The 24325-nt window shown below is 41.0% G+C and overlaps 1 protein-coding gene across 1 annotated transcript in view; it reads left to right on the top strand.

The window, feature by feature from the left end:
• The window catches only part of LOC311434195 (uncharacterized protein), a 68960-nt gene extending 44635 nt beyond the window's left edge, over nt 1-24325 (top strand). The window contains exons 6-14 of the mRNA XM_084514207.1: nt 6549-6719; nt 12782-12898; nt 13529-13679; nt 15724-16038; nt 20927-21055; nt 21579-21626; nt 22700-22853; nt 23632-23678; nt 24240-24325. Coding sequence (XP_084370333.1) covers nt 15841-16038; nt 20927-21055; nt 21579-21626; nt 22700-22853; nt 23632-23678; nt 24240-24320 — 657 coding nt within the window. The 5' untranslated portion in view covers nt 6549-6719; nt 12782-12898; nt 13529-13679; nt 15724-15840 and the 3' untranslated portion in view covers nt 24321-24325. The remainder of the gene's footprint in view (nt 1-6548; nt 6720-12781; nt 12899-13528; nt 13680-15723; nt 16039-20926; nt 21056-21578; nt 21627-22699; nt 22854-23631; nt 23679-24239) is intronic.

A 24325-nucleotide genomic window follows, 5' to 3' on the forward strand; every position in this document is an offset into this window, starting at 1 on the left:
GGGACAGCCCCTGCAGCAGCACGTGGCAGCAGATCAGACCTCTCTTTGCCATTATTGTGGGTGGGGGTCCCCACAGCAGACTGAAACCTGGGGCGTTCACCTGGCACCAACATCCCACAGAAGCCACAGCCCACGTTGAGATTCTCACAGGACTGATCCAAAGCCTCGGGATCCTGTCCTGTGGCCTCAACATGTTTTGCACCAGGTTGCTACTGAGAGCAGGTTTGGGGAATCTGCCGTCTGCACTGTTCTCCCTCCCCAAACAGCAGAGGCAATTTGACAGCACACCCTTTGGTTTTGTCTGGCGATATCCCTTGCACAAACTTCCTTTGTCCGTGGTGCTTGGCAGGCAGTATGATTTATCCTAGTTTAATGTGAGGTATTAAGCCTTTTGTGCAAATCTGACTGCGCCCTTTTGGACAGGACCGCTGTTTTGTAAGAAGAAAGGTGACAAAGTAGAGATCATCGTATATGTTGCTGCCCGTCCTGCTGTGTTCTAACCAAACGCCATCTGCTGAAAGGCCGGATCCCTTTGGAGGGACATCATTCTCCAGTTGTCAACTGAAGCACTTTCTGAAAAAAGTGTTTTGTTTTACAGCGGAGAGTTGCATTTGGATGGTCTTTAAAGAATTTGAAATGGTTGGACTAAAGCTGTGCAGTAAGCACGTTAGAATAGGGGAGTAAAACACTATTTCTGAAAATCCAGCAATAAGGCTGCCAATTAGCTTTGTGGACATACATAGGTGCTTTACATCCAGAATTTCAGGGGGTTCCCCTCATTTTGAGCACCTAAATTTGCATGGCTAATCTCTTTTTCATACATGCCACTTCTGATTAAGTGTCCAGAGCAAGTAACAGCAATAGATGGTGGAAAACAAGCAAAAGAGACAAAAAAGCTGGATTAAAAAATGCACACACACCCCAAAACAAACAAGCAACAACAAAAAGAACAAGCTGCTTTTGCAAGCGTTGGCACTAATTGCTTGGAAATAGTAGAAGGATATTGTGTTGGATTGATAGAGGCATCAATTATTTGTAAACAACCGTAAGCAGTTGGTGCTGAGGAATCAGAGTATTTGTCTTTTTCTGCTATTTTTAAACACAGCAGAGGCATCTCTGTCTAGCCAGAGAAATAATGCAAAACTTCCACTAGATGTACTAGAGGGGGAAAATATCATAGGAACCCCTGAGTACTGCTTGGATGCTAAAGGTTAGCAGGTTATTTCGATACCGTGTATTAAATTCATCTTATGTATTTGTTATGGGGGTGGAAGTAACAGCGGGGGGGGCTCCTGAAACTGGCCTCTGGGAGGTTCTTGGGCTCAGCTCTGCCTGTTGGCTGTCCTACAGCTCCAGAAATGCTACTTGTCCAAGCTTTTTGTTTTGCCACAAAACGATCAATCAGGTTCAGTGCCCAAGTGAGCTGCGAAGCAGGCTGGGAACTTCAGGAGAAGGGTTTTGCTGGCCAGAGATTACCTGCAGGTTACAGTGGGTCTGTTTTTATCGGAAGGCTGCAAACCCCCTCTGCGCTCCCGTGCCTCCAAACGGACCCCCAGCCTCAGCGGGGACATCTGTGAGCGTGAGGGCCGGGTAGAAGTGGAGTCCTTGGGAACAAGATGTCACTTACCATTATCACAGCTGGGGTCAGCAAAGTCAAATAAGGAAATGAAAGAGAGAGAAACGCCTGATACTTCAGGCATGCTGGCTGCTAACACTAAGCAGAGCAGCTCTGCAAAAGTGTTCGGGAATTGGCCTTGCTGGATTTCAGACCAGACACTGAAAACGTGAGTGTTTAGTGCCTGAAGTAGGATGTTTTTGGAGAAAGATGAAACCCCTGTGCCTGCTGAGGACACTAAATAAGCGTTTTGCTATGATGACTGTAACCGGGCTAAGTTTGAATGCATGCCTGCTGGCTCCAAACTTCTGGGCTAGCTGTTGGCTGCGTGTACTCCTATTTTACCTTCTGCAGTCCAGAAATGACAACTTTGGATTTTTGCCTTTGTGCCACCATTAGTAAACAAAGACATCCAAAACGCCTCATATCCTGGATAGTAGTTCAACAGAGCATTTAAGCAAAAGGAATTAAAAAATCTTTTGAGTTTGTATCATTAAAATAATAAATCAACAGTCTAAAACCATTTTTGTTCATTTTGTTTAGCTTGAAAGATGAAACAAAGAACTTCCTAGTACTTACAGTTCAGGGAAAAAGGTCTAGGAAGACAGATTACATTCTAGAAAACTGTGGAAATAATTACATAACTAGGTTGTTTGTAAAAATTGTTTACAAACAGGCGGTTCCAAAGCTTGCTTCTAAATTGGTAGCTTGCAGCATTATTATACGTGATAGTAAAATAAATGGAGCTGAGTTGGATTTAGATTTGGTGCTTTTTAATAGATGAGATGCCTGTTGCTAAAATGTTGAAGCAGGAAGGTTTTTTGAGGTCTTGAAAAATAAAGCTGCAAGGGAGAAGTTATAAGGAAAATCTGTTAGCAGCTTATACTTGCTGTGCCACTGACACTTGGAAAAAAAATATTTATTTGTGTCTGATGTTTTTATAGCAATTATTTTCTGAAGTACTATTCTGTTCTCTGAAAAGGAGGATGTCAGGTGAGCAGTACGGCCAGCACGAAGGGAACTGGAGGGTGGCAGAAGGACTTGGTTACATCTCGCTGCAGCAGAGACAGCGGTGAGGCTTGGGGACTTAGCAGTCAGGAGAGCATCAGCTGGAGGAGGGGAGGTTTACGTTGGCTTGTTGAGCTGAGGCTTTGCAGCGCTGGACATAACACATTGCAGGGGTATCTGATCAAAGAGAGCTGATGTGCCAGAAATCCTGTCGGGACTGACCCAGATAGGGTTCCCAGTTTGTGCAGCTGCCGCTCGTGGAGCTCGCATACCCGTCAAGCGGGTGGCACTTGGATATGAAATAGGTCTTTGTGTTAAGGAGGAGGTTGTATCCCCAGCTTGTGTCAAAAGCTCGTGGCTGTCTCTGTGCAGAAGAAACCTGTTCCCCAATGCTTCCGCTGCTGAACAAGAAAATCAAACAGATGTGTAAAACTCACTGTAAAACAGATAAATCTTTATACTGATTGATTCAAAATGGGTTTGGCAGGATCAACCAGCTACTACGTTAATGGGTGGAATTCAAGAATATGAATCAGTCTTGTATTGGAAAAGGGAAGCTGCTGTCCAAATAAAACTCTCGTGAAAGAAAGAAAAAAAAAAAAAAAAAAAGAGATTAAGCAATAACAAACTTCTCATCCAGAAAAGTTATTCCATGAGATTTTTAGGTTATAAACACCAACAGCTAATTTCTGGGACCCTCACACAATCAAAGGGTGTGTGTGCATGTAAGGCTACGTGTCTGATCCCAACTCCAAATTTATAGCAAATGAAATTGAGATGCATCTTCTGTGAGCGTATTTCCATTACTGAACCTCTGCTGTTCTTAAATTCTCTGCCTCCAACAGGGAATTCTGTGAGAGCAAGACGTGGGTGACAGTGGGAAGTGTGGAGAAATGTGTAAGTAAAAGAAGAGCAGGGGCAGTTTCCAGGCCCCCTTCAGAAAGTTTAATCTTGTCGGGTATACTTTGACCTTTTGAAACAAAAACATTTTCTAGTACTCATAGGGTGAAAGGGATTTTGGTTGCCATATCATGAAAGCACTGGGGTGATGTTACAAACTTTGGATGCCATTGAAAATTGGTGATAGTTTCCCTTTGGTAAATCCATCAGGGGAAATAGCCCCTCGTGCACTATGTCGTACTGAGTGGCTTGTGGCTTTGCTCCTAGCAAGCTCTCTCTCTTCAGGCAGGGACTAAAACAGTAGTTTTGGCCTCGCAGCACTTGCCTCAGCGAAGCAATTAAGGCCCTGACTCCTAGATCTGGAAGAAATCAAGATCCTGAATACTGCCTTGAGGCTGGGCCAACTTGTCTGCGATGCAAATCGAGGTTGCTCATCTGACAGGAGAGTGGTGGATTTGGGAGTGAAAATACTGGCTGGCTTACTAAAATGGCTGAACATCCCTCAGAAATGACACTTACAGCTACTAGTTTGGCCAAACTTATTTACAGTAGGCTGTTTGCTATAGAAGCACCATGAAAAATCTCTCTAAGCACTTTGCAAGTAAATTTTATCTTTGTTGTACCATCAGAAAATGCTGTGTAAGAGAATACTTGCACCTGCTGTATCTCCCATAATTATCCTGAACTCAGCACTGGATTTTGTGTGCCTATTTTTAAAAACCAACTTGCTAAATAGATGTAGAGAATGTTCCCTTTGGAAGAGCGAGTGAACAGCAGTGCAGCGTTAGGGAGGCACTGTGAACTTGGCCTGCCTTATATCAGCTGAGTGAAATGATGAAGATAAGAGAACAGAATAAATGAGTATTTTTTATGTGCAGATACTGGCTTGCAAATCTGGCAATGCCAGAGAAAAAAAAAAAAACAAACACTTTCATGTATTACAAGGCACCTGAGGGATAGTTGGAAACTTTTTTATAAGGAATATAGCTTGTCTGGCCTTTATGACAGAATAGTTAACCGAGGGAAAATAGCATTGGCTTGCAAGCATTGGAAAATGAATGTCTTTGCAAAAATAGACAGCAAAACACCAGTATTCTGCATCTTGATTGCCAGGTTTGGGATGTGTTTAACGAAGCTGGCAGCCGTGTGTGAAAAAAGAGCCAAGTGGTTGGTTACAGCTTTGGAGAAGGCAGAGAAAACAGAGAGAAGGAAGATACACAGAGCTGCCGTTTGAATGCACTGTGCTTAGGCTGAGTTTGCAAACCTTTGGGCCACGTCCTGCACTTTGTTGGGGTTATGCTCAGCAGAGTTACGCTCCGAGAGTAACGGGAGGGCTGTGAGAAGTTCCCTGGCCGTTCCTTGCCTGCTTCGTTAGTCCGACAGCCAGCTGGGGATTGCATCAGTCCATGGTTCAATTTAGTACAGGTTTTGTACGGCCGGCAGTGAGAGCAGCTGCTGGCTGCCAAAGTAGGAAGCCGTCAGTAGTAGTGAGGGCTGTGCTGGCTACCTGCAGGAAGATGCTTCACGTTGCAGGCAAATGCCCGCTGCAAACCCCTCCGACAGCTGCTTTGCAGTAGCTGTACGGTTCAACACAAAACCTGCAAGCTGTCTGGGCAACAGGATGAGTGTGTTTGGGCAATGAGGCGGGGCAAAAAGCTAACTTAGTGCTTTTAAAAATACATTTCCAGTACGGGAGGGCTTATCTACACTCAAACTTGTATGGTTTAATTAAATCAACTGTTTAAATCCGTTAATATCTGAGTGCATTTGGTTTGTGCTGCTTTGTAAGTTTAGCATTTCCCTGTAAACTACAGAGCTTATTGAACTTAACTGGAGAATTTGCCATATGTACTTGGTTTAAGAGTCCAAATTGTGAAGCAAGCAACCAGAGATTCATGTTCTTCTTTGCAGTATGTGTAAGTCTTCCGTTTTGGGAAGATGTATTGTGCAGACAGTTCATCTGGGATTGTTCACGACTGTGTGTAGAGAGAGGTTCAGTCTGAAACTGTGCAAGTGGTGGGAAGGCTTATTCTCTGTCTCGCTCGTTGATTTTTTATTTATTTATTTTTTTTAAGCACACTTGGCCTTTGAGAACCAGGCAAAGACATTAGGCTGAAATTCCCAGGAAGAAGGAATTGCTTATGGATGTTTGACTTTATGTAGTTTGTGCACTTATAAGGCAAAGCAATCTACATGTCAGCAATTTCTCCTCCAACATGAGACCGGCTGCAACACTGCAGATATCTGCTGCTGGGTGGCAAAATGTTGATGATAGCGGAACAGGACACACACACGTATAAAAAAAATCTAATTATATTTATTAAGCAAAAATTAAGGACCAGCTCCATAAACTGAACTTTTTTAAAAGTGAGTGAAGCAATAACAAATCTGAATATATTATGCAAAACTCCTCCAAAAGGATATTAACTTAAAAACAAACAACAACAAAATTAACAGGAAAGAAATGTAGATTAATGCTAAGATTTAGGAGTGTGAGTCCCTGGAAGAGAAATGTTTAGACAGAACAAGAAACTTTTAGCTGCAATGAGTACTATTGCTTCCTTAAGAACAAATAAAGTGAAAAAGAATTTAAGACAGCCCTCATTGTTCATAGATCTTCACAAAGGAGGCATTTGTATGTGTAATGCACGTTTTGGCTGTTTGTCCTAACACATTCAGGTACCCAGTGTTAATTAGCAAAGGTAGGTGGTATTTGGTACTTCAGAGTGGCAGCTGCACCGCAGGATATGCTGCACCCAACACTTGTGCAGCAGGGGAGGTGAAGTGTCCAAGCAGGAGTAGTAGAAAATGACAGCATCTAGGTACACAAGTGACAAGAGCAGAGACATTTTACACAGGTGTCAGTGTGCAGATGAAGAACATATCTTCCACTTACCTAGATGAATGAGCCAATTTGGCTGAAGTCTATTATTTGCCTTTGCTTGTTATGTTTAATGAGCATTTCAGGAGGGAAATAGGAAAGTAGCTGTGACAAATCTCTCTTTTTTTTCCCAAAATGATCTAGGGCAAGTTCCAGACCTGGGTTAGTCTGCCACCACCACCAAAACAAGTATCCCTCTTCTTGTGGTTAAAGAAAATCATGAACAAAGCTACGTCACCGGAGGTGTGAGCATGAAGTGAAGAAGGCGCCTTTCACTGCTTGCACAAGGGGCTCCACGGTTCTCTTCCACACAAGGTAACTCTGTACCCAGGCAGTGTCGGTACACGCAGGACTTGGAGCAGACCTCGGCCTAGATCCTGGAATGCAGAAAACAGCTGTTTTGCCTATAAATAAACCAAGAGGCTCTTCTCATATGAGGCTTTTTTTTTTTTTTTTTTTTTTTTTTTAACAGATATGCGGTAGAAATGAAGTGTCTCTTTAACTGCTGGTGTTTGAAGTCGGAGTATGTGGTAGTAGCAGGATTGACATTCTAATCGGTGAAAGTCACACTGCGATCAGGTTTCAGCCTTATCGCCTTGGTATCGTGTTTCAGTGAAGCCACTTGTACTGCAAGAGTTAAAGCTGTCAGCCTTTCTGTTTCCAATCTCCAGAGTGTCAGAGTTTATATTGTGGGCAGAGGACAGAACTCCACTGGATTTAGTCAAAAACATCTCCATGCACCAGTGATTGTTTTGTTTGTTTGTTTAAATCACGTACTAAATTATGCAAAATATTTTAAGCATTTGACAAAGATTTTTACTTGGGAGATGTGGAATCAAGCCTGCTTGATCTCCTGTACTCCTTTTTTTTTTTTTTTTTTTTTCCTTTTTTTTTTTTTTTTTCCCAGCAGCAGTAAGAATGACACTGGCCTTGGCAGTGGGCTGAGACCCCGGTGACAGCTTCTCAAAGTGGCCTCCAGCTGGCTCAGCTGCTTCTGGTCAGCCCTGGGCCACTCTCACATACTGGCCCTAGGTAACTGTGGCAGAGGTGGTGACAATTAAGTGATGGGAACGTGTTACACACTGGGCCACTGCGGCACTAAATGGGGAAAACTTGTTGGGTATCTGACCAGCCCCCAAAAGTTCTAATACCTGTTTAATGGGCACTAATTGAGTATTTTTATTAGTCCCCAAGTAAAGGGGTTCCACTTGCCACTGTGCTCAATTCCAGTCACCCATTACGTAGCAGCCCACATTTGGCTGTAGCCACGCTAGTGGAAAACTAGCAGTTTTTCCTCATGATAGAACAGAAGCTTTCAGTTGCAAGGATGATTTTCCTTTACAAAGTCTAGCTTTGTACCAGCCCTGCTGAACCTGAGCAAGCTGGGACAAGAGCAGAAACAGACTTACTGTCAGTGTTCGATCTGCCCGGGATGAGAACAGCCCAAGCCTCCCTTTCCCCAGCAGCGCGGAGCAGTTTCCACAGCGCTGGGCTTGCAGCGACTGCTGTTGGAGAAAGATGGGCAGCAGCCAGATCCCAGCAGAAGGATCTTCCTTAAACGCTTCTGGTTGCTTTTTAAGGGGCTGGCTAGGGGCCACCGTTTGAGTTTGTCATCTCTGATTGCTTGGGCTGGAGGGAGGGCAGAAGCTTTTAACCCTGATAGTTTCTGACTGTCCCTTTTCCTGAGCGGCAGCTGGAGCAATTGGAGATTAAGGAGAGAGCAGCTTCTTTTAAAGGAACCTGTTACCCAGTTTTGGAGGTGAACCATAGCTCCTTTCTTGAACGGAGCTCTGTTACCTGTTTAGTATTTCTCTCTCTGCCACCAGCCTGAAGTGTCAATGCCCCATCTTCTGAACAGGACTGCCAGTCCCAAAAATAAAAGGGAAAACCAGTGAATTATGTTCAGCAGGCCTTGGCATCCTTGTATTTGCTTTGTGGTTTATGAGATTTGGCATTCGCTTGGAGAAAATTTTGGGACTGCAATCCAGCTCTTCCTTCTCAGGAAGAAAGAAAAGGAAGAAAGAAAAAATCTGAAGCCCAAATTGGTAGCCTCTCCCAGTTAGGTAACTGGAGAAGCTGGGAACTTGAGTCCCCAGCTGATGGCTTTTTTTTTTTTTTTTTTTTTTTTTTCCTCCTTCTCTCTCTAAATTAAAACCAAACAAAACTATCCAAAACCCAGTAATGTAACCTTAGTGGCTGTTCAGCTAACAAAGCTTGGCAGTGACAGTCATGCAGCAGGCGCTGTAGGAAGCAGCCCCTCCTGTTGCCTCTGTGGCTGGAGCCAGCAGGCAAGTCCGAGTCCCATGCCATACAGGCAGCCTTAGCTAGGTTTTAGGTTTGAATTTTAATACCTTGAAAAGGTTTCTTGCAGCTTTTTTCTCGGTTTAGTCAATCAAGTAGTTTTCAGAAAGCATATTACATGCTAGCAGCCCTATTTTTAGGGGTATGATTTCTATTTGTTAATGAAATATTTAGTCCATTATTTCTCTAACAAAAGAGCACGCACACACCCCCACTCTCTGATATGCTCTCTCTGTCAGAAACCTGAACAAAAGTACTCTTCTAATTGCAGCTCTTCTGCATTGGCTAAAAGGGTTGTTCAAATAGTAATCTCCTTCCAAGAGGGAGAGAACAAAATGGGCCAAATTTCTCACAGCCCATTTTGCCTTGGGGGGGGAACTGCTCAGTGTCCTACAGCTGGGTCCAGCCAGACCTCTCTCTGGGACAAGTTCCCTGAGCAGACCCTCTGCTGAGGCCAGCAGCTGCTGCCTTTCTTGTTTGTTATTGAGAGGATATTAAATGTTCTCCTGCTGGTCCCTGAGCAGAATGTATGCGTAGCCAAACAGTAACTGAGGATGGTAGCTGAGGGGGTGAAAGGATGCTCTATTAATAAGGGTAATAGGCATCTGCAGGCCTCTGGGGAAACTTGCCAAAACCTTTTTCTAGTAACCGCAGGGATTATCTGGAAATCAATAATAAGGGCGGTAACCAGGGGAAGGAAAAATACATCTTCAAGGGACGTCAAATTCTGTAAGTGCTCTATGAGAGCAATCACGGTGGGATTTAGTGTAATTGTAAAGCAAATCAGATTGAGGAAAATTGTTTTCCAAGGGACCCTTTGCTGGCAACAAGGACCATATGTTCCTTCTTATCTCTACAGAAATATCCTACTTTTTAGTGTATTAACCTATGTGAGTAGTTGTCACAGTCTTGATTTTTAGCATCAACACATTTCTTATGAAATGTGAATTTTCTTATGAAAAAGAACAAGTGACTCTAAATGAGTACACTATATCGATCTTTGTGGTTTTAACTGTATTTCACCTATACTAGTCTGTAGTGTGTTTCGTTTCATTAATCTGTGGCATACAGGAACATTGGGATAAATTTCCTGAAGTCAGTGGAACTCTATCCTTTAATGCCAGAAGTGATTTTGGCTCATCATCTGTTGCTCCGTGTTCTTCCTAGCAGATGGTCTGTAGTAATGATGTAATTTCTGCTCATGACACTTCAAAACGCTAGGTTGGTTTGTTTGTTTAACACTTTATCCTTCCAGAAAAGCGTTAATTGCTATTAATACTGAAATCTTATTTTGTCTGCGGTGCTGTTCAAATTGGGAATATCAGCTGTTGAACAGAGTTGTTTAACTGTGTAATTTAACACTGTCTGTGAAAAAGAAATCAACACTTCTGAAGTACTGCTCAGATCCTATTTCATTTCTAGGGGCAGGATTTTTACCGACTTTTTGTTGTGTCTAGGAACACTGGCCTTGAGGCTCCCATGTGCTTAGATACAAAGCATAAAAAATATAGAAAATCTTTCTACATCCCAATAGCTAGTGACCTAAAAGGCATATAGGTGGCCTTGTAAATGTCTGCTTCCATAGAGCCAGTGGGAGCGTTGGCCCCATAGATGCTTTGTAAAAAGAAGCTGGACTTGTTGTTTTGAGAGTGTGGTAGGTGTCTGCATACTGTTAAAAATCTGCCAGTTAATCTCACTTGTAAGGGACAGAGAGTACTGGTAAGCTTTTTCTTTTGTTTTACTCATGACCTTGTTCTTAAACCGTTGTGTGATATAGGGCAACTCAAGATCAGGTCTAAAAAAAATAAGCAATTGGAAGTTTGAATACAAGCTGCCATCTTCTAGCTCTGGAGACTTCCCAGACTCGTGCCATTAGCACTCGCTCCTTCCTTTTTCCTCCCTATCTAAGTAGATCTAATCAAAGACAAATGTCTGGTTAGCAGAGAACTGGTCTGTTACACATCCATCTTGCATTTTATCTCATTTTTCCTTTTTTTTTACCCTTTGTATCTTTGTTTTAAAAAAAGTATATATTTTTAAACCGTATGTCTTTAGGGCTAGGTTAACAAATCCATAATTGTCTGAACCATGTTTCCATTCACTTCTTAAATACAGACGTGTTATTTGCAGCTCTTATTGCATGATACTATCCACAAATTATTTTCAGTGTTTACTCCTGGATTTGTCAATTCAAAGGGCAGTTCTTCCTAGAAATTTGGGATGGAGAATGCTTAGTACTTCTCATTTAAAACCATTAGGATCTTTACATTTTGCTCCTCCGTGGGAAGTGGTGAATACTTTGCGGGTATTCTTAGTCTCCTGAAACAGTCTGGCCTTTGTCCCCTTGCCACCATTTTTAATGTAGAAGGTCATGTGTGATTTCAAGGTCATGTCTTAATTTTGAAACTTGTTTATCTTATCTTTATTTTCATTGTTTATCTTTGATCTCTACCTTTCCTTATTATGCCCTGGTTTCCATTCTAATTTCCCTGAGTTGGCTTATTAAAAGCATGGTGAACTTGTTTCTATCTTCTTGTTAGTGTGCTTTGAAAGATCTAATTCAACTTTATTATTGAAAAGTCTTTTATTATTGCACTTCATTATCACTTTAAAAAGTAAGTGGTAAGTGTATCTTTTTGTCTCCTGAATACCTAATATTTATTGTTTTCAACATGGCAATTTGTTCAGTTAGGTCTGGAGTCTTTCCTATACTTTTATTCTCTTCCTGATGATACAAGCTTGAGATGGTTAGAAGCTTACATTCAAGGAAATTCCAAGCCTGCTACTTCTGATTGGAGAAATTCTGTCTTGTAAACATTAGGTGCTTTATTTCCTTCTTGACTGTAGAACTGTAAGTGATGTATCCTGCATTTTGTCTGTTCAGACTCCTGTAACTTCACGTTTAAACACCAACACTGCACATGGGTCTTTGAAGCCAGACAACTGGACAGAAATTTACTAATGCAGTTTTACAAGCATAGAAGTGTACCTAGAAGAGTTTGGTATAAGATGCTACTGGTCTAAAGAACTTTTTTTTTTTTTTAAATATATATCTTAAAAGAAGCCTTAAAAATGCGTATTTGTCTACTGAGAACCATACTACAATAAGGAGACCTCCAGATATGTTTTGAATATGAATTTTGGCATTTACCTAATATCAGAAATTTTAATAAAATGCTAAGGAGTTGGTTAAGAGGTACTGTTCCTAATCCCTTTTATTTATTTATTTATTTATTTTTATACTGGAATTAGTTATACTGCAGAGTGTATTTATATGTTTTTTCCTTTCTGAATTAGAAGAAATGAAACGGTGTTTGGAATAATAGATAAGTCTTTATAAAAATACATTATGCTTTGCCTGTAAGGCTTATTTGTAATAAGAATGTAGCCATTTCTGCCTTAATTGCTTACATCAAAAACTCTTGGGAACCATTTTTATACTAATGCACTTCCCACCATGGCTTCAGGCGTAGTGGTCATGAGGTACTTCTGCTATGTAAATACAATTAATCATGATAATTTTGTCATACGCAAACCTTTCCCATGCAGCAATGATAATTTGGGTTAAGATTCCAGAAACATCAGTTCATTTGGCACCTTTTCTGGATACGAGGGAACAGGAGCCCACTCCTGCTCAGGGAGCTGGCAGGAGCAGTGCCACAGAAATACAAGACCTTTTGAGCTATCTTATTTAAGGAGGCAGAACTTGGATGACGAACCGCTGAAGGCTGTGCAAAACACTTGCTTTCCTCTGCAGAAGTGCTCCCTTCCTTGTGCTACCTAGTACTATTCCTACGGTACTTAATAGAAAAGTAAGATATTTTCTCCACTTCAAGATTTTCAGCTCAAAAACAGTTTCCTTGTGTGCTAACCCTAACATTTCTGTTCTGAGCATTACTGCTGTCATTTTTTTTTTTTTTAATTTTCTTTATAAATGTGGGTGACCCTATAAGACAAACCATTGGAAGGGATGTGAAAAGAGTGTAATTGACATGTAATTTTATTCTGCATTCCTGAAGCAATGTTGAACAGTCTTTGTCAGAATCAAAACTTATTTTATTTTTTTATTTTTTCAGCTCTTCAAGAAACTGCTTGTTGCCGCTTCTTTCAAGTATGAAGTTATGTCTGTAAAGTGAGATGGATCAGAACATCAAACTTTGAAGACATCCCCAGTGCAATATAGTGTTTAGCAGGTATAATACAGATTATTTTTTCATATTCCTGGCAATGTTTTTTGCAGTAGATTGTGAAAACCCACATACATGTGGTAGTAGGTGAACTCACCTGGAAAAGCCACTTAACTTCTATAGAATCTTTTTTTTTTTTAATTTTCTTGCAGAGGAGTAGGTTTAAATGAAGACTTCTCCCAACCTTCTCTGACTCTTACTGTTTTTATGTCTAATATCACAGAGAAGTGAATTGGGTATGCATTTCTTGTGCTTATAAATATATAGGTAGTATGCAAGCATATGATGTAATTTCCTTCTGGGTCTGCAAAACAAAAGCTTTAGAGCCTCTGCAGTTGATAGAAAGCTGATGGAGCTTTCACATGATGCCATGTATTTCCTTGTATTATGTGTGGACAGCTGCAAAGATGGCAAAAATCAAAGCCATTCTTAGCCTGTTCCATGGGAAGTTACAAGTAGAACCAATGTTCACTCCCAGGGGTAATAATTACTCAGAAATCCTCTACTCTAGAGGAGTCTGATATTTATGATACCTCTACTATCTCTGTGTTGACATAAAAATGGATAGAACCACCAGCAAGGTATAACAGTGTGCTGGTAGGACTCATAGCATCCTTCTTTTTTTTTTTTCTATAGCTTTGCCACATAGGTTTGCCATTTAAAGCTTTGGAGAGGAGAGAAAGGTTATTATAATCACAGTGTAGAACTGGTCATATTGTGCTGTCCTTCCCCTGAATGTTACCAGAAACGCAGCGAGACTGAGGATGGAAACTGGAAGTAACATCAGGTATTCCTGTTAGTTAAAATCCTTCAATGATGATTCACCATGTGTTGCAAAGCACTGATGCAACACTATTGTATTACTCTTTTGATTCTGATAACCCCATAACAGCATGCATGGAAATAATAGTAGTCCAGTGTTTATTTAGGTTAAATGCATCATGGTTCTGTGGCAGATGTGAAGCTTTCTGGACAAAACTTGCTGTCTAATGTGTAATACTTTTATAGTGTCACTTGGTCTTTATAGCGTGACCAGTCCTAGAGAGGTTGCTTTCTTGAGTCTGTTTTAATTTGTAATGAAAGTTAATTACAAAGGAAGTATTTCACTGACTTCACCAATAGCAAGTCACCTCTGCAGAAAGTATACATTAAGGGAACATGAGATGTGAATTGGATTTTATTATTATTACTCCAATGAAAATCTTTATTGATCTTCTGCTATTTGTTTTAACTGAAGCAAACTATGCGCTTTCTGATCATAAGAATTCCGGAAAACAAAAACAAAAACAAACAAACAAACTTGAAAATCCAAATGCAAGAAAGGTAAAACCAGAATTTTCGCTATTAGACTAATTGTAATCAAACTGTGGTTGGCAAATACTCTGTCGTTCTGAATAATAACAAGCAGAGATGGGCACTGATGTTCTTCTTGCGCTACATTTGAGGAATGTAATTCTGTTCATTTCAAATGCTATTGCTGACTTCCGCTGGTACAAGCTGAGATTCATACATGTAGAAGCTTTATAAGACTAAGGTAAGGTGAGGATGTTAGTCATCAGAAACAATGCTGTATAAAAATTCAACTTCTTAATTTTGTTTGTGCTATATTTTTTATTTTGCTTCTGTGGGCCTTTTTCAACTGTTGTAAAAATCCTACTGTTTCCCTCATAATCTCTTCAAAAATAAGAGTTGTTTCTCCTTTTTGCTTTTATACCAGTCATGTGTTGATGTAGAAAGGCGCTGATTTTTCTGGAAACGTGAAAAATTGGTGAGAGAAGAGAAGGGAGAATGAAGGAGGGAGGCCTGTACTTTGAACTCTGTTTTCTCTTTCTCTTTTCTCTTACAAACCAGTTTCAGGAGACCTTTGGCCCCATTCTCTAATGTTTTGGGCATTAGATAGGCATTTGCGCTTATGTGGCTGTAAGTAATGTCCAAAACATTTGGGTTACCTAGAGGGGAGTTCACCCCTCTTGTGGGCTTTTTTTTTTTTTTCTTCACCCCCCCCCCCCCCCCCCCCCCCCCCCAGTTGAACTATAGCGTAGTATCTCAGGAATTGAGAAAGGATGCTTACACTGCTACAATTACAATGCAGAGATCATGTCAAGGGCATGATGAAATGAGTACAGTTGCACCCGCACCCATTCCTGGGAAGCACAGTTCTTCTTGGCTGAACAGATATTAGCGGAAGGTAAGGAAGGTTGGAGAGAAGTTTTCAAACACATGTAGGTGATTGCAGACTACAAGCCTTCTACTTGCCCCTGTTACCCTGTCTACTTTTGTTCCGGATCAAACCACAGATTTGGTGTATAGATTTGTGAACACCATGCAGTTTCCATTTCTGTTTCCCTATCTGTAAAAGGAAAAATATTGTTATTGTGTACACGCTTCTTTAGAGGAACAGCTTTACTACCTAGGCGAATACCTGTATAAGTCACTGCTTATAAGTTTTAATTTTTTTCGTTGCATCAAACTGGAGCTACAAAGGTAGTTAAACACATTCAGCTATTATTTAACTCTGCAGCTTTGTTTCTTTAGATATACCACAATTGATTTGAATGATTCATTTCTGAGAAAGCAATACAATTACAAATGGGTCCCACGGCTGCAGACTTCCTTTCCTCCTATTCACTTCTGCCTCAGTCCCCTCACAGGAGCTGCAAATAAAACTGTAAAGACCATGTGTCAATCTTAGATGTTTCCAGAAATATACAGGGGCAGAAATTCCACCTGCCTTGAATGGGGAAGCCACAGGAGAAAATATCAGGACTCGCCCAATCCATTGCTGCAGTGGATAGAGGTAAAGTAGTGACCGATCACTCTCTGTTTCTCAGGTCTCACTCGAGCAGTTTGAATGTGCCTTTCAATTGTACTAGCAAGAATAAATTGAAAACCAAATCCAATTAGAGTTGCCCACTTCAAAGATCCCCTTCTAAAGACCTGCACCTGAAATGCTCCAGGATTCAGACTGTCCCAAGTGCAAAAAGGAAAGGAGGATCCAGAACAAGTATGACACATTAATTTTGCAGTCCACAAGAGACGGGGAGGCCTTGGAGAAAAGGATAGTGGAACTGGAAGCTGAAATGAAAGACCACAAAGAACATAAGCTACCTCTTGGACGAGAGAATGGAGAGGTCTGCTTTCTTAAGGTGAGTCTTCTGCCTTTCAGCTGTAGGGGATTGTGCCTTTTCTTTTTAATTTCCTTCGTTCTTTGTCAGTGTACATTGAAATGTATTTCATGACAGTGAATTCTACACAGAAATGGCTGTACTCTGCTGCTTAAGGAGTAGTTCACCCCTTCTATATAGAAACATTCCTTCTATATGGAATCATATCTGGCTGTGGTCTATGACAGCTGCAGCTTTTCTAATTGTTTTTGAGACAAAGTGAAGAGAAAGGAACCTGTGGTATTGATATATAGGGATAATATCTGCTGGGTATTATTGTTTTTTAATGGGTGCTCATAGAATTAAACAGCTGTTTGTCAGTGTTTTCACTTCTTGATGGACCTTAGTGATAAGAAAAGACTCATTGTTTGTTGTTTGTGTTTGGTCTGCTGGGCAAACTGGTTACCTGGAGTAATACCACCAAGTTTTTCGTATGTTCTATGAGAAAACCATCTTAAGAAAATATGTTTCAAGGAATATGTGAAGTGCAAAGTAGATGTTCCTTCAAGGAACGATTGTGGGCTTTTACACTGTTAGGAAAATATTTTATCCATTAAGCCAAGCCAGTCTTGCTGCCTGTCTAGGGCCTGCCTTGTTTTGAACTTCTCAGGAAAGGAGAAGAATAAATAGATAAGGTAAAGGTCAAGCAGTTTTGTTTTGCACTGCTTTCCTCTGTTTTCACCTTCTCGTCCCTGAGCCTTCTGTGAGAGGTGGGACCTGCTTATTCTTTGCTGTCACATCTATCAGCAGATTGCCACCTGCTGGATACCCTCCACAGCATCTTTGCTCCATCATGCTTGGAGGCTTTACCAGTATTTCCATTAGCAGGTGCAGTGTACTGGGAGAGGTGAAAATGCTCAGTGCAACAATCAGTTTGTGTGTGTTTCAAGGGTTTTACTTTGAACTAGCTCCCACTGGTGGCCGGGATGCATCTTTCAATTGATTTGATCCTAAAGAAATCCAATTTGCATGTTTCAAGACTGCTTGGTGATGTGAAGCACAGCACAGGACACGGGGACAGGAAGATTTGTAAGATACTTCTCCACACCCAAACTGAGATGCTGATGTAGAAGTACCATTTAATTATTTTTTTTTCATGTTTTTAAAAGTTTTTCTGCCTCTTTCATATGCTTCAAAAACTTGCAGGTCAATTTAGTTCTCCTGAAGGATGGCTGGTGGCCGTTGTTCAGTGGGTGGCCTGCAGGTGTTCAGCAGGCTGGCGTCACAGCCTGTGCTGCCAGCGCTTTCCAGGCCTGTCTTGTGAAGGCTCCACGAGCTCTGAGGGCAGCCTTCCAGCCCAGGGAGGCTGCTAACCCAGCCTGTGAAGCACGATGCAAACAGTTTAGCGTGTGCATGCTTTGTGCCTTCTTGCCTCACTGCCTGTCTCGGGCAGAAGCTGGATTTCTGGGAGATGATTAATATCACTCTCTTTCTCCCCCTCCAGATGCCCTAGTTAGTACTGCTGCATTTCCTGCAACATCTTTCTGCCCAGTAATCTCATTCAGTACTGGGCATGTAGATGAGTATTTTTGTACTTCATGAATGGAGAAGCTAGAAAGCCACTGTCCTACAATCCAGCAGTGGGTCAGAAAGAAGTCTGAATGTATATATATTTTTTTTCTGCGTAGTAGACTCTGTGAATAGTCCCTCCACTCATTCCTTTAGGCTTTGTGTGCCAGGCCCTATTACTATACAGGAAATTCAGAACACTTACACATCTCTTCTTTTCCACATAGCTATTAGATGCATTCTTGAGAAGGAAAGAACAATAGAAAAGGAGAACGTTTAAAATCCTAAAACACCCTTAATGTCTGGCAGTTAGACAATATTAATTATACATGTACCTGTGTATTTAGAAACTCAATAAAAGTCTCTTTTGTTTCTAAATGAGCCAGAACAGCTTGTTTTGTAAAAGCCATTTTCTATCTATAGACAGGTATCAGTTCCCTTATTGATGGGACCGATTGCTTCCTGTGCTAATGCATCTACTATCCTGCACCTCCTCGTAAGGTGGCTCTGACATAACTCAGGCACCTCTTTGGTACAGCGGATTAAGAAAACTGTTTTGTTCACAGTGCTGTCAGTGTAGAGCAACTGCACGTGGGCACTTTGAAACAAAGTTGGTTTCATCACCCTAAGAGTCCCCTGATACCGGTTCATTTCAATAGCACACCGCTCTGTTCTGTTTTTTTTTTGTGGGCCAAATATGTTGCGAGAATGAAGGCAGTCTGTCTTGGATGTTCACCGGTGTTATTTTTGCCTCCAACCACAAATTTCATTTGTTCAGAAGCTGATGAGCTTTGTGTCTTTGCGGTGACCCACACACGAGGATGAAGGCAACGCCCTTCTCGTCTACGAAGCATTTGCCAGAACTGATAATGCCTCTAAACAGCCAGCAGGAATTCAAGTGCAGATCAACTCCAGTCTTCATGTTGCTGCTGTTCCTGAAGAGAATGGTTTGATTGATTGGGCTGTCAGTCTTGTTTTTTTCTTTTTTAGATACAGACTTACAATTTTATATTTTAAAGGAATCTTGAGGTTTGAAGATACTCTTAAGGCTTCGCAGCAGGAAGATGCAGCATCGTAGTGTTAAGATACAGGAAATGAGTATACCTCATGGTCAGAGTATTCCCCTACAGCCCTGGGGAATAGGGAAGTTGGGAAGGAATCCTAATGGAGAGACAGCAAGACTTTGTACAGAAGGACAGTCTCCAGTGGCCTGCAGTTGAGAGATGTAGAGAACCGTGGACACGACTGTCCTGCGTATCGGGAGAAAGACAGGTCTCTTTTGTATGCTGCACAGCTGGAAAAGGGGAATCACGCAGCCTTATGGCATGATGCATACTGCGTTTGCCAACTTCTTTCTTCAGAATGTAATTAGACTTGGGCGAGGAATAGGGAGACAAAAGACAGGATTTCATTAATATTAATGGACTTGCTATAGGAGAGTTCTTCTCGTTGACAAGATAATGCACAGCTTTAGCATAGCCTATTTCTTCAGCTGGCAAGGATTCCGGAATCCTCCTTGTGGAAAATGTCCAGCTATAATGTTGTTTTTCAGTGTTCAAAATGACTCCAGAGGGAGATGTGGGTGAAATCCTGCTCCCTGTTTTAGTCAGTGGTAAAGCACCCACTTCCCTTACTGCCTAGGCCTTCCATCCTAATTTTCCCAGTATGTGCTCAGCCTTAAGAGGACATTTAAGCTTTAGTTCAGAGTGAACATGGAGCTCGTTAAGTCTTTTCTCCCTACCAAGGTCAGCTCATTAATCAAAATGGAGAACTCGAGCCTGTCTGGAAGGAGCTCAGGATGGAAAGGAGATGCGAGCCCAGAGGACCAACATGAAGCACAGCAAGCTGTTTCTTCAGATGGAGGAGTTAAAAAGTCAAAGCTCAAAAGGACAAAAAACAAAGGGGAAAAGGAAAAAAAAAAAAACTGATTCTGGATAATGAGAAGGTGCTTATCAGAGGAAATGTGGTTGTGTTGATGCATGCATGCCAGTGTACAGCAGTTTTCTTCCCACTTCTTATGCTTGCTCTAAAGCAATTTAACTTTGAAATATATACAGGAAAGGTGGCTTTTTGCTTGTTTTCTGTGTTGGGGAAGATGAAAAAGGATGAAGGGACAGATGTGGCACCCTTGAAGTTGTTGGGGGACAGAGTTTTCCTTAATGTCCATTGACATTGGATAGAGAGAGACAGCTTCTGAGTTTTATGCAATGGAAAATAACTGATGTGATCTTGTGGAGTTCCCTTTATGAAAGAAGCAAACAAATTCTGTATGAACTTTGTATCTGTTACAGCATTAAAAGAAATACCGTGGTGTTGGTAATGAAGATGTATTATTCTTCCTGGCAAAACACTGGAGGAAGTGGTTAAGACATCCTAACACTTCACTGCTCTCCGGGGCTGTGAGTGTGCAGGTCACAGCACTGCTCTGTGATTAGAGGGAGTGGGACCATTTTTTTTCCTCTAGCAAGTGAAATCCTGAGAACTGAATCCTTGCAGTTCATGTAAAGTCAAAGGTAGGCTTCTTGCTGGGAATAAGATAGCTTGAAAATGAGCAGCTGAGTGCTTTTCTGCCACATTATCCCTCTTTCATCGGGCTGGGATCAGGGCCTCATCAGCAGTTATTCACTGAACCGTTGCGCCGTGGAGGACTTGGAGAGCTGAGATGTTCCAACCAAGTGACCTTCACTTTCATCATCTCCAGTGCTGCAGGTGTTGTCAGAACTTTGCTCTAAGAAAGCATATTCCCCCAATTAATCTCTTATTAAGTCCCTTGAAATCTGTGGTGTTGTCCCTGGCATGCAGTGAAAACAGAGCACAAGCTGCTGTAGTACATTTGTCCTCAGGTTTCCTGAGTCGAAGTGCAATGAGATATGGCCTAAAATGAACCATTGTTTTAACAATGACATAGTTATTTCCTTTGCAAAGAGTCCTATTTTTAATTATTTTTTCCTTAATCTTTCTATTTTATTCTCCCAATGTTTACAGTATATAGTACAATCCCTCTTGTTAGAATTGTTCTTTGTGTGGCTGGGAGGTAAGCAGGCATGTCTGCAGCAAAATGTCTGGGATACTGAGTCCAAAAGTGCTACAGGAAGTTCTAAAACAAAACAAAACAAACCTGAAAGACTCCATCATAGTTCCAATATAGAAAACGACTGTATCCTTTGGAACATAGCCTGTGTTTCTATTCTGATAGGATGTTTTTTAAAAGAGGATACCTTCTTTTTGAAAATTGTATATGCTCCAGCAATGGGGGGATCTTGATTTTGATTACTGAAAGACACGAAAGAAAATCTGTCACCGGCAATGCTTTTTTTTTTTTTTTTTTTTTTTTTTTTGTGACTGGTTGACTGGTTTTCAGTTTCAGCCAGCTCTGCTCTCCTGTAAAGCCAGTGGACCCAAACAGACCTGTGTGACTACACCGAATCCTCCAGTCTTCAGGGAGGCTGCCTTCCATGCATACCTTGAGGTGGTACTGCTGCTGAAAGAGGTTCTCTTGGTCTTTTTTGCCTTTATTCTCATTTCTCCCTTGCACTGGCACAAGCAGAGTCTGGTGAGGGAACAAAGCAGGAAACTAAACAGTGAAAATTTGCAGAAATTTGAACAAGAGAAACTGTTTTAAGGAGTGGGAGAAAAATAGAAAATCTTCTCCCTCACATGCTTTTTGGGTGGCAGGGGCATATATATATATATAAATATATATATATATATATAAAACATATAAGTATATAAATATATTTATATACAAAGTAAGAAAAATGTTTGGGATGTGCTCGTGTATTATGGCTGAGGAAAAAATACTTCTTTTTGCTTGAAGCAAACTCTTCATTCAACTGTTCTGTGAAACCAGAGTTTGGTTAAAAAAAACGTTTGCACAAGTAGTTTAGCAAGCATGTCATGCTGCCTCAGCCCTTTGTTCTCATTTATGGAAAGTGAATCGTGCATACTTACATGTTTGTGGACACAAACAACAAATAATTTATCAAGTTATGATCATTTCTGTTGTTTTACAGGATGCTTGCTTGATGGAAATAGCAGACCTGAGGGTCTGTGCTGAATGGGTAATGTATGAAAATGACTCTCGAGGTGGTGAGTTAAGTTGGAATACAACAAAAAATGAAAAGGAAGTTCATTTGTTTTTCTGAGAATCCCATGAAGCACAGAAGTTCACAGAAGAACTGTGTACTTCAGCATCTTTGTGCTGTTGTTTATGTATAGTGTTTTATTGAGGTTTTGAGAAAAGTATTAGTTCTTTTTTTTCCTCTTGAAGTTATCGCATCATGGAAACTACTTGGTAGCTGCAAGGTGATTTACAAATTTTGCTGTGCAGTTTCTTTATATTGTTTTGAGCTCCCTTTTGAGAAACCATAAGGAATCTCATCTGCAGGCTAATTGCCATGAGGACAGCCTTTGCTAATTTATCCTAATAATTGCCCCTTCCAGAACTACTTCTGCCTGAGGGATTCAAAGATTTTTGCCAGTATTTTAGGAGTCTTCTGTGTCAATACACAGGTCTTGCATGAGAACAGTGCAGAAGGTCCTCTGGAAGACTGCATGCTGGAAGGCCCCCAGTGTACCTGGGCAACCCACTTGGATTTCCTGCCCCTTCAGCTGGCTGCCAGCAATAGCAGGGGATGGAAGGTCCTTTAGGATGTGGCAACTCTCCTGGAGAGAGGACTTATGCAGGGATTTGTTTCTTAGAAGCATGTTCCAGAGTGAATTTTCTTTTAACTTGGTATTAAATCAAGTGTATTTGACAGGTAAACAATGGCACTGAGCTCAGTCATGTGCCATTTTAGCATCTTGTTGGCTGGGCATTAGGATGAGGAGGTTAGATGATAGGCTTTGGTGTTATACAGTCTGCTTGGTGTCTGAAAAAGAGCTAGCCGTTGAACAAAATTGAGCAACTTTTTCTATTTAAAGAGAATGTACTGCCTCACCAATGCTAAAGGTGTTCATAGCTATGGGTATTTTCCAGCTAATGCCATTTGGAAATAACCATGTCTCAAGCCAGTGCAGAATGGCATTACTGTGTATTATCCCTGTGTTTTGTGAGTAACTTCAGAAACATAACAAGCTTAGAGGATGCTGTTTTCTCTAATGAGTTAATATATTAACATGTCTGGTTTGGTAGGTAAGAATGGAAAATGGTTTGCTTCTGGAGAAGGTGGAGGAACTACAGAAAGTCCTTGACAAAGAATCTCCCTCACACAGCTGGGCCTCAGCTTTTGGTGGAAATACGGGGATGTTAGCAATGTCCCAGTGCAGCCTAATGGATATTGGGTCAGGTATGTAAAATGTACACGTGTTTTGCATACCTGTGTTCAGAAACATGTGAAGACACTGAATAGGTTCATTCTTCCCCAGACTTCAAATGTGGTTTTTGGCTTCTGAAAGGAACAGTGCAACTTGGTTTCTTGTTTTGAAGCGTTCATTGTTTTGTGCGTGCAGTTAGTGAGGAATGGGTGTCAGTAATAACTCTAGCTGTTTTCATCAATTCGAAAAGTCCAGATACCCTCCTCAGAAGCCTCTCAACCCCAGGAGTGAAGTTGCGTGGCTGGTTTGAAGCTGAAGGCTATTTCTGTGCAGCACTGAGCTGCCTTTCAGTAGGAAGGAGGCTGTGTGAACAGGGGAGCTTGTGTGCTATGAAGGAGCATGTTCTCAGGGGAAGCAACAAGCTGGAGCAGGCAAACGGGTACCCAGACAGCTACCCAGGGAGACTGAAACTCAGCCTCAGCTTGCTAGGACTGAATGAAATTAGCATTAACAGAATATGAGGAGAAGGAAGGTTTCAGCCAGGAATCAACTATGAATCTGGTCAACAAGGGAAATGGGAAATTCTCACCGAAAAAATGGAAGGGACAGTTTTACAGGAAGTAATAGTTCGTGCTAACCTTCAAAGTGGGTAACTCTACAAACTTCTGCATAATTGCTTAAATGATTAATTGCTAAATATCTCAGCTCTCTTATATTTACATGTTTCTGATCCAACTGCCTCAGGAACTCTCACAGTTTTGAATTATCAACTTTATGAACCAACTGATAGGCATTTCTTAATAATTTTAGGATTTCTTGAAGGCAGATATACCCTTTCTAGACTTTCAGGCAATAGAGTAAGTAAAGATGTTCTGACACTTCAACTTTTATTCTCATCTAGAGTGAGCATAGTAGAGTTTGTATTAAAAGTTTATGTTAGGAATTTGAGACCACAGGTTCCAGAATTTGAAAATGTGCTCTCTGTTCCTTCTGGAGCTGATTAATAAGCACATTTTTTAATTCTAGCTTTAAAGAAACAGGCTTTTGCTGTCTGAAGGATTTTCTGAAAAAAAAAAAATGATTTATTGCAGTGTATTTCCTGTCATGAGTAAATATTACTTTTCTACTGAAGCTTTATGATGGATTGCTAGGCTGCACACAGGTATGTAAAGTGCGTGTACATTTTAAATATTATTGTTGCTTACCACAAGCTCTGGAAAAGCATAATGTAGTAAAGGATGTTTATGGACTTTACAATTTTTAAGTTTTGGTTTTACTAAACCAGAAAATCAGATCAACTTGTTGATTGTTGGCTTGTCCTCTGCTACTATATTGCTGTAAATGCCTTCGGAATAAAAATGAATGAACTAATTAAACTGAGGCCAAGCAATAATTTGTGAATGTCTTTGTCCTTTTAGGTATTGCTTATTGCTTTACCAGCTGTGATGATGCCCTCAGAAGTTCCAGTGCCTTCAGGTGTAAAGGTGTTACTGGACTGAGCTCC

The sequence above is a fragment of the Aythya ferina genome (assembly GCF_964211825.1).
Source record: "Aythya ferina genome assembly, chromosome: 3".
In the NCBI taxonomy this organism is placed as follows: Eukaryota; Metazoa; Chordata; class Aves; order Anseriformes; family Anatidae; genus Aythya; species Aythya ferina.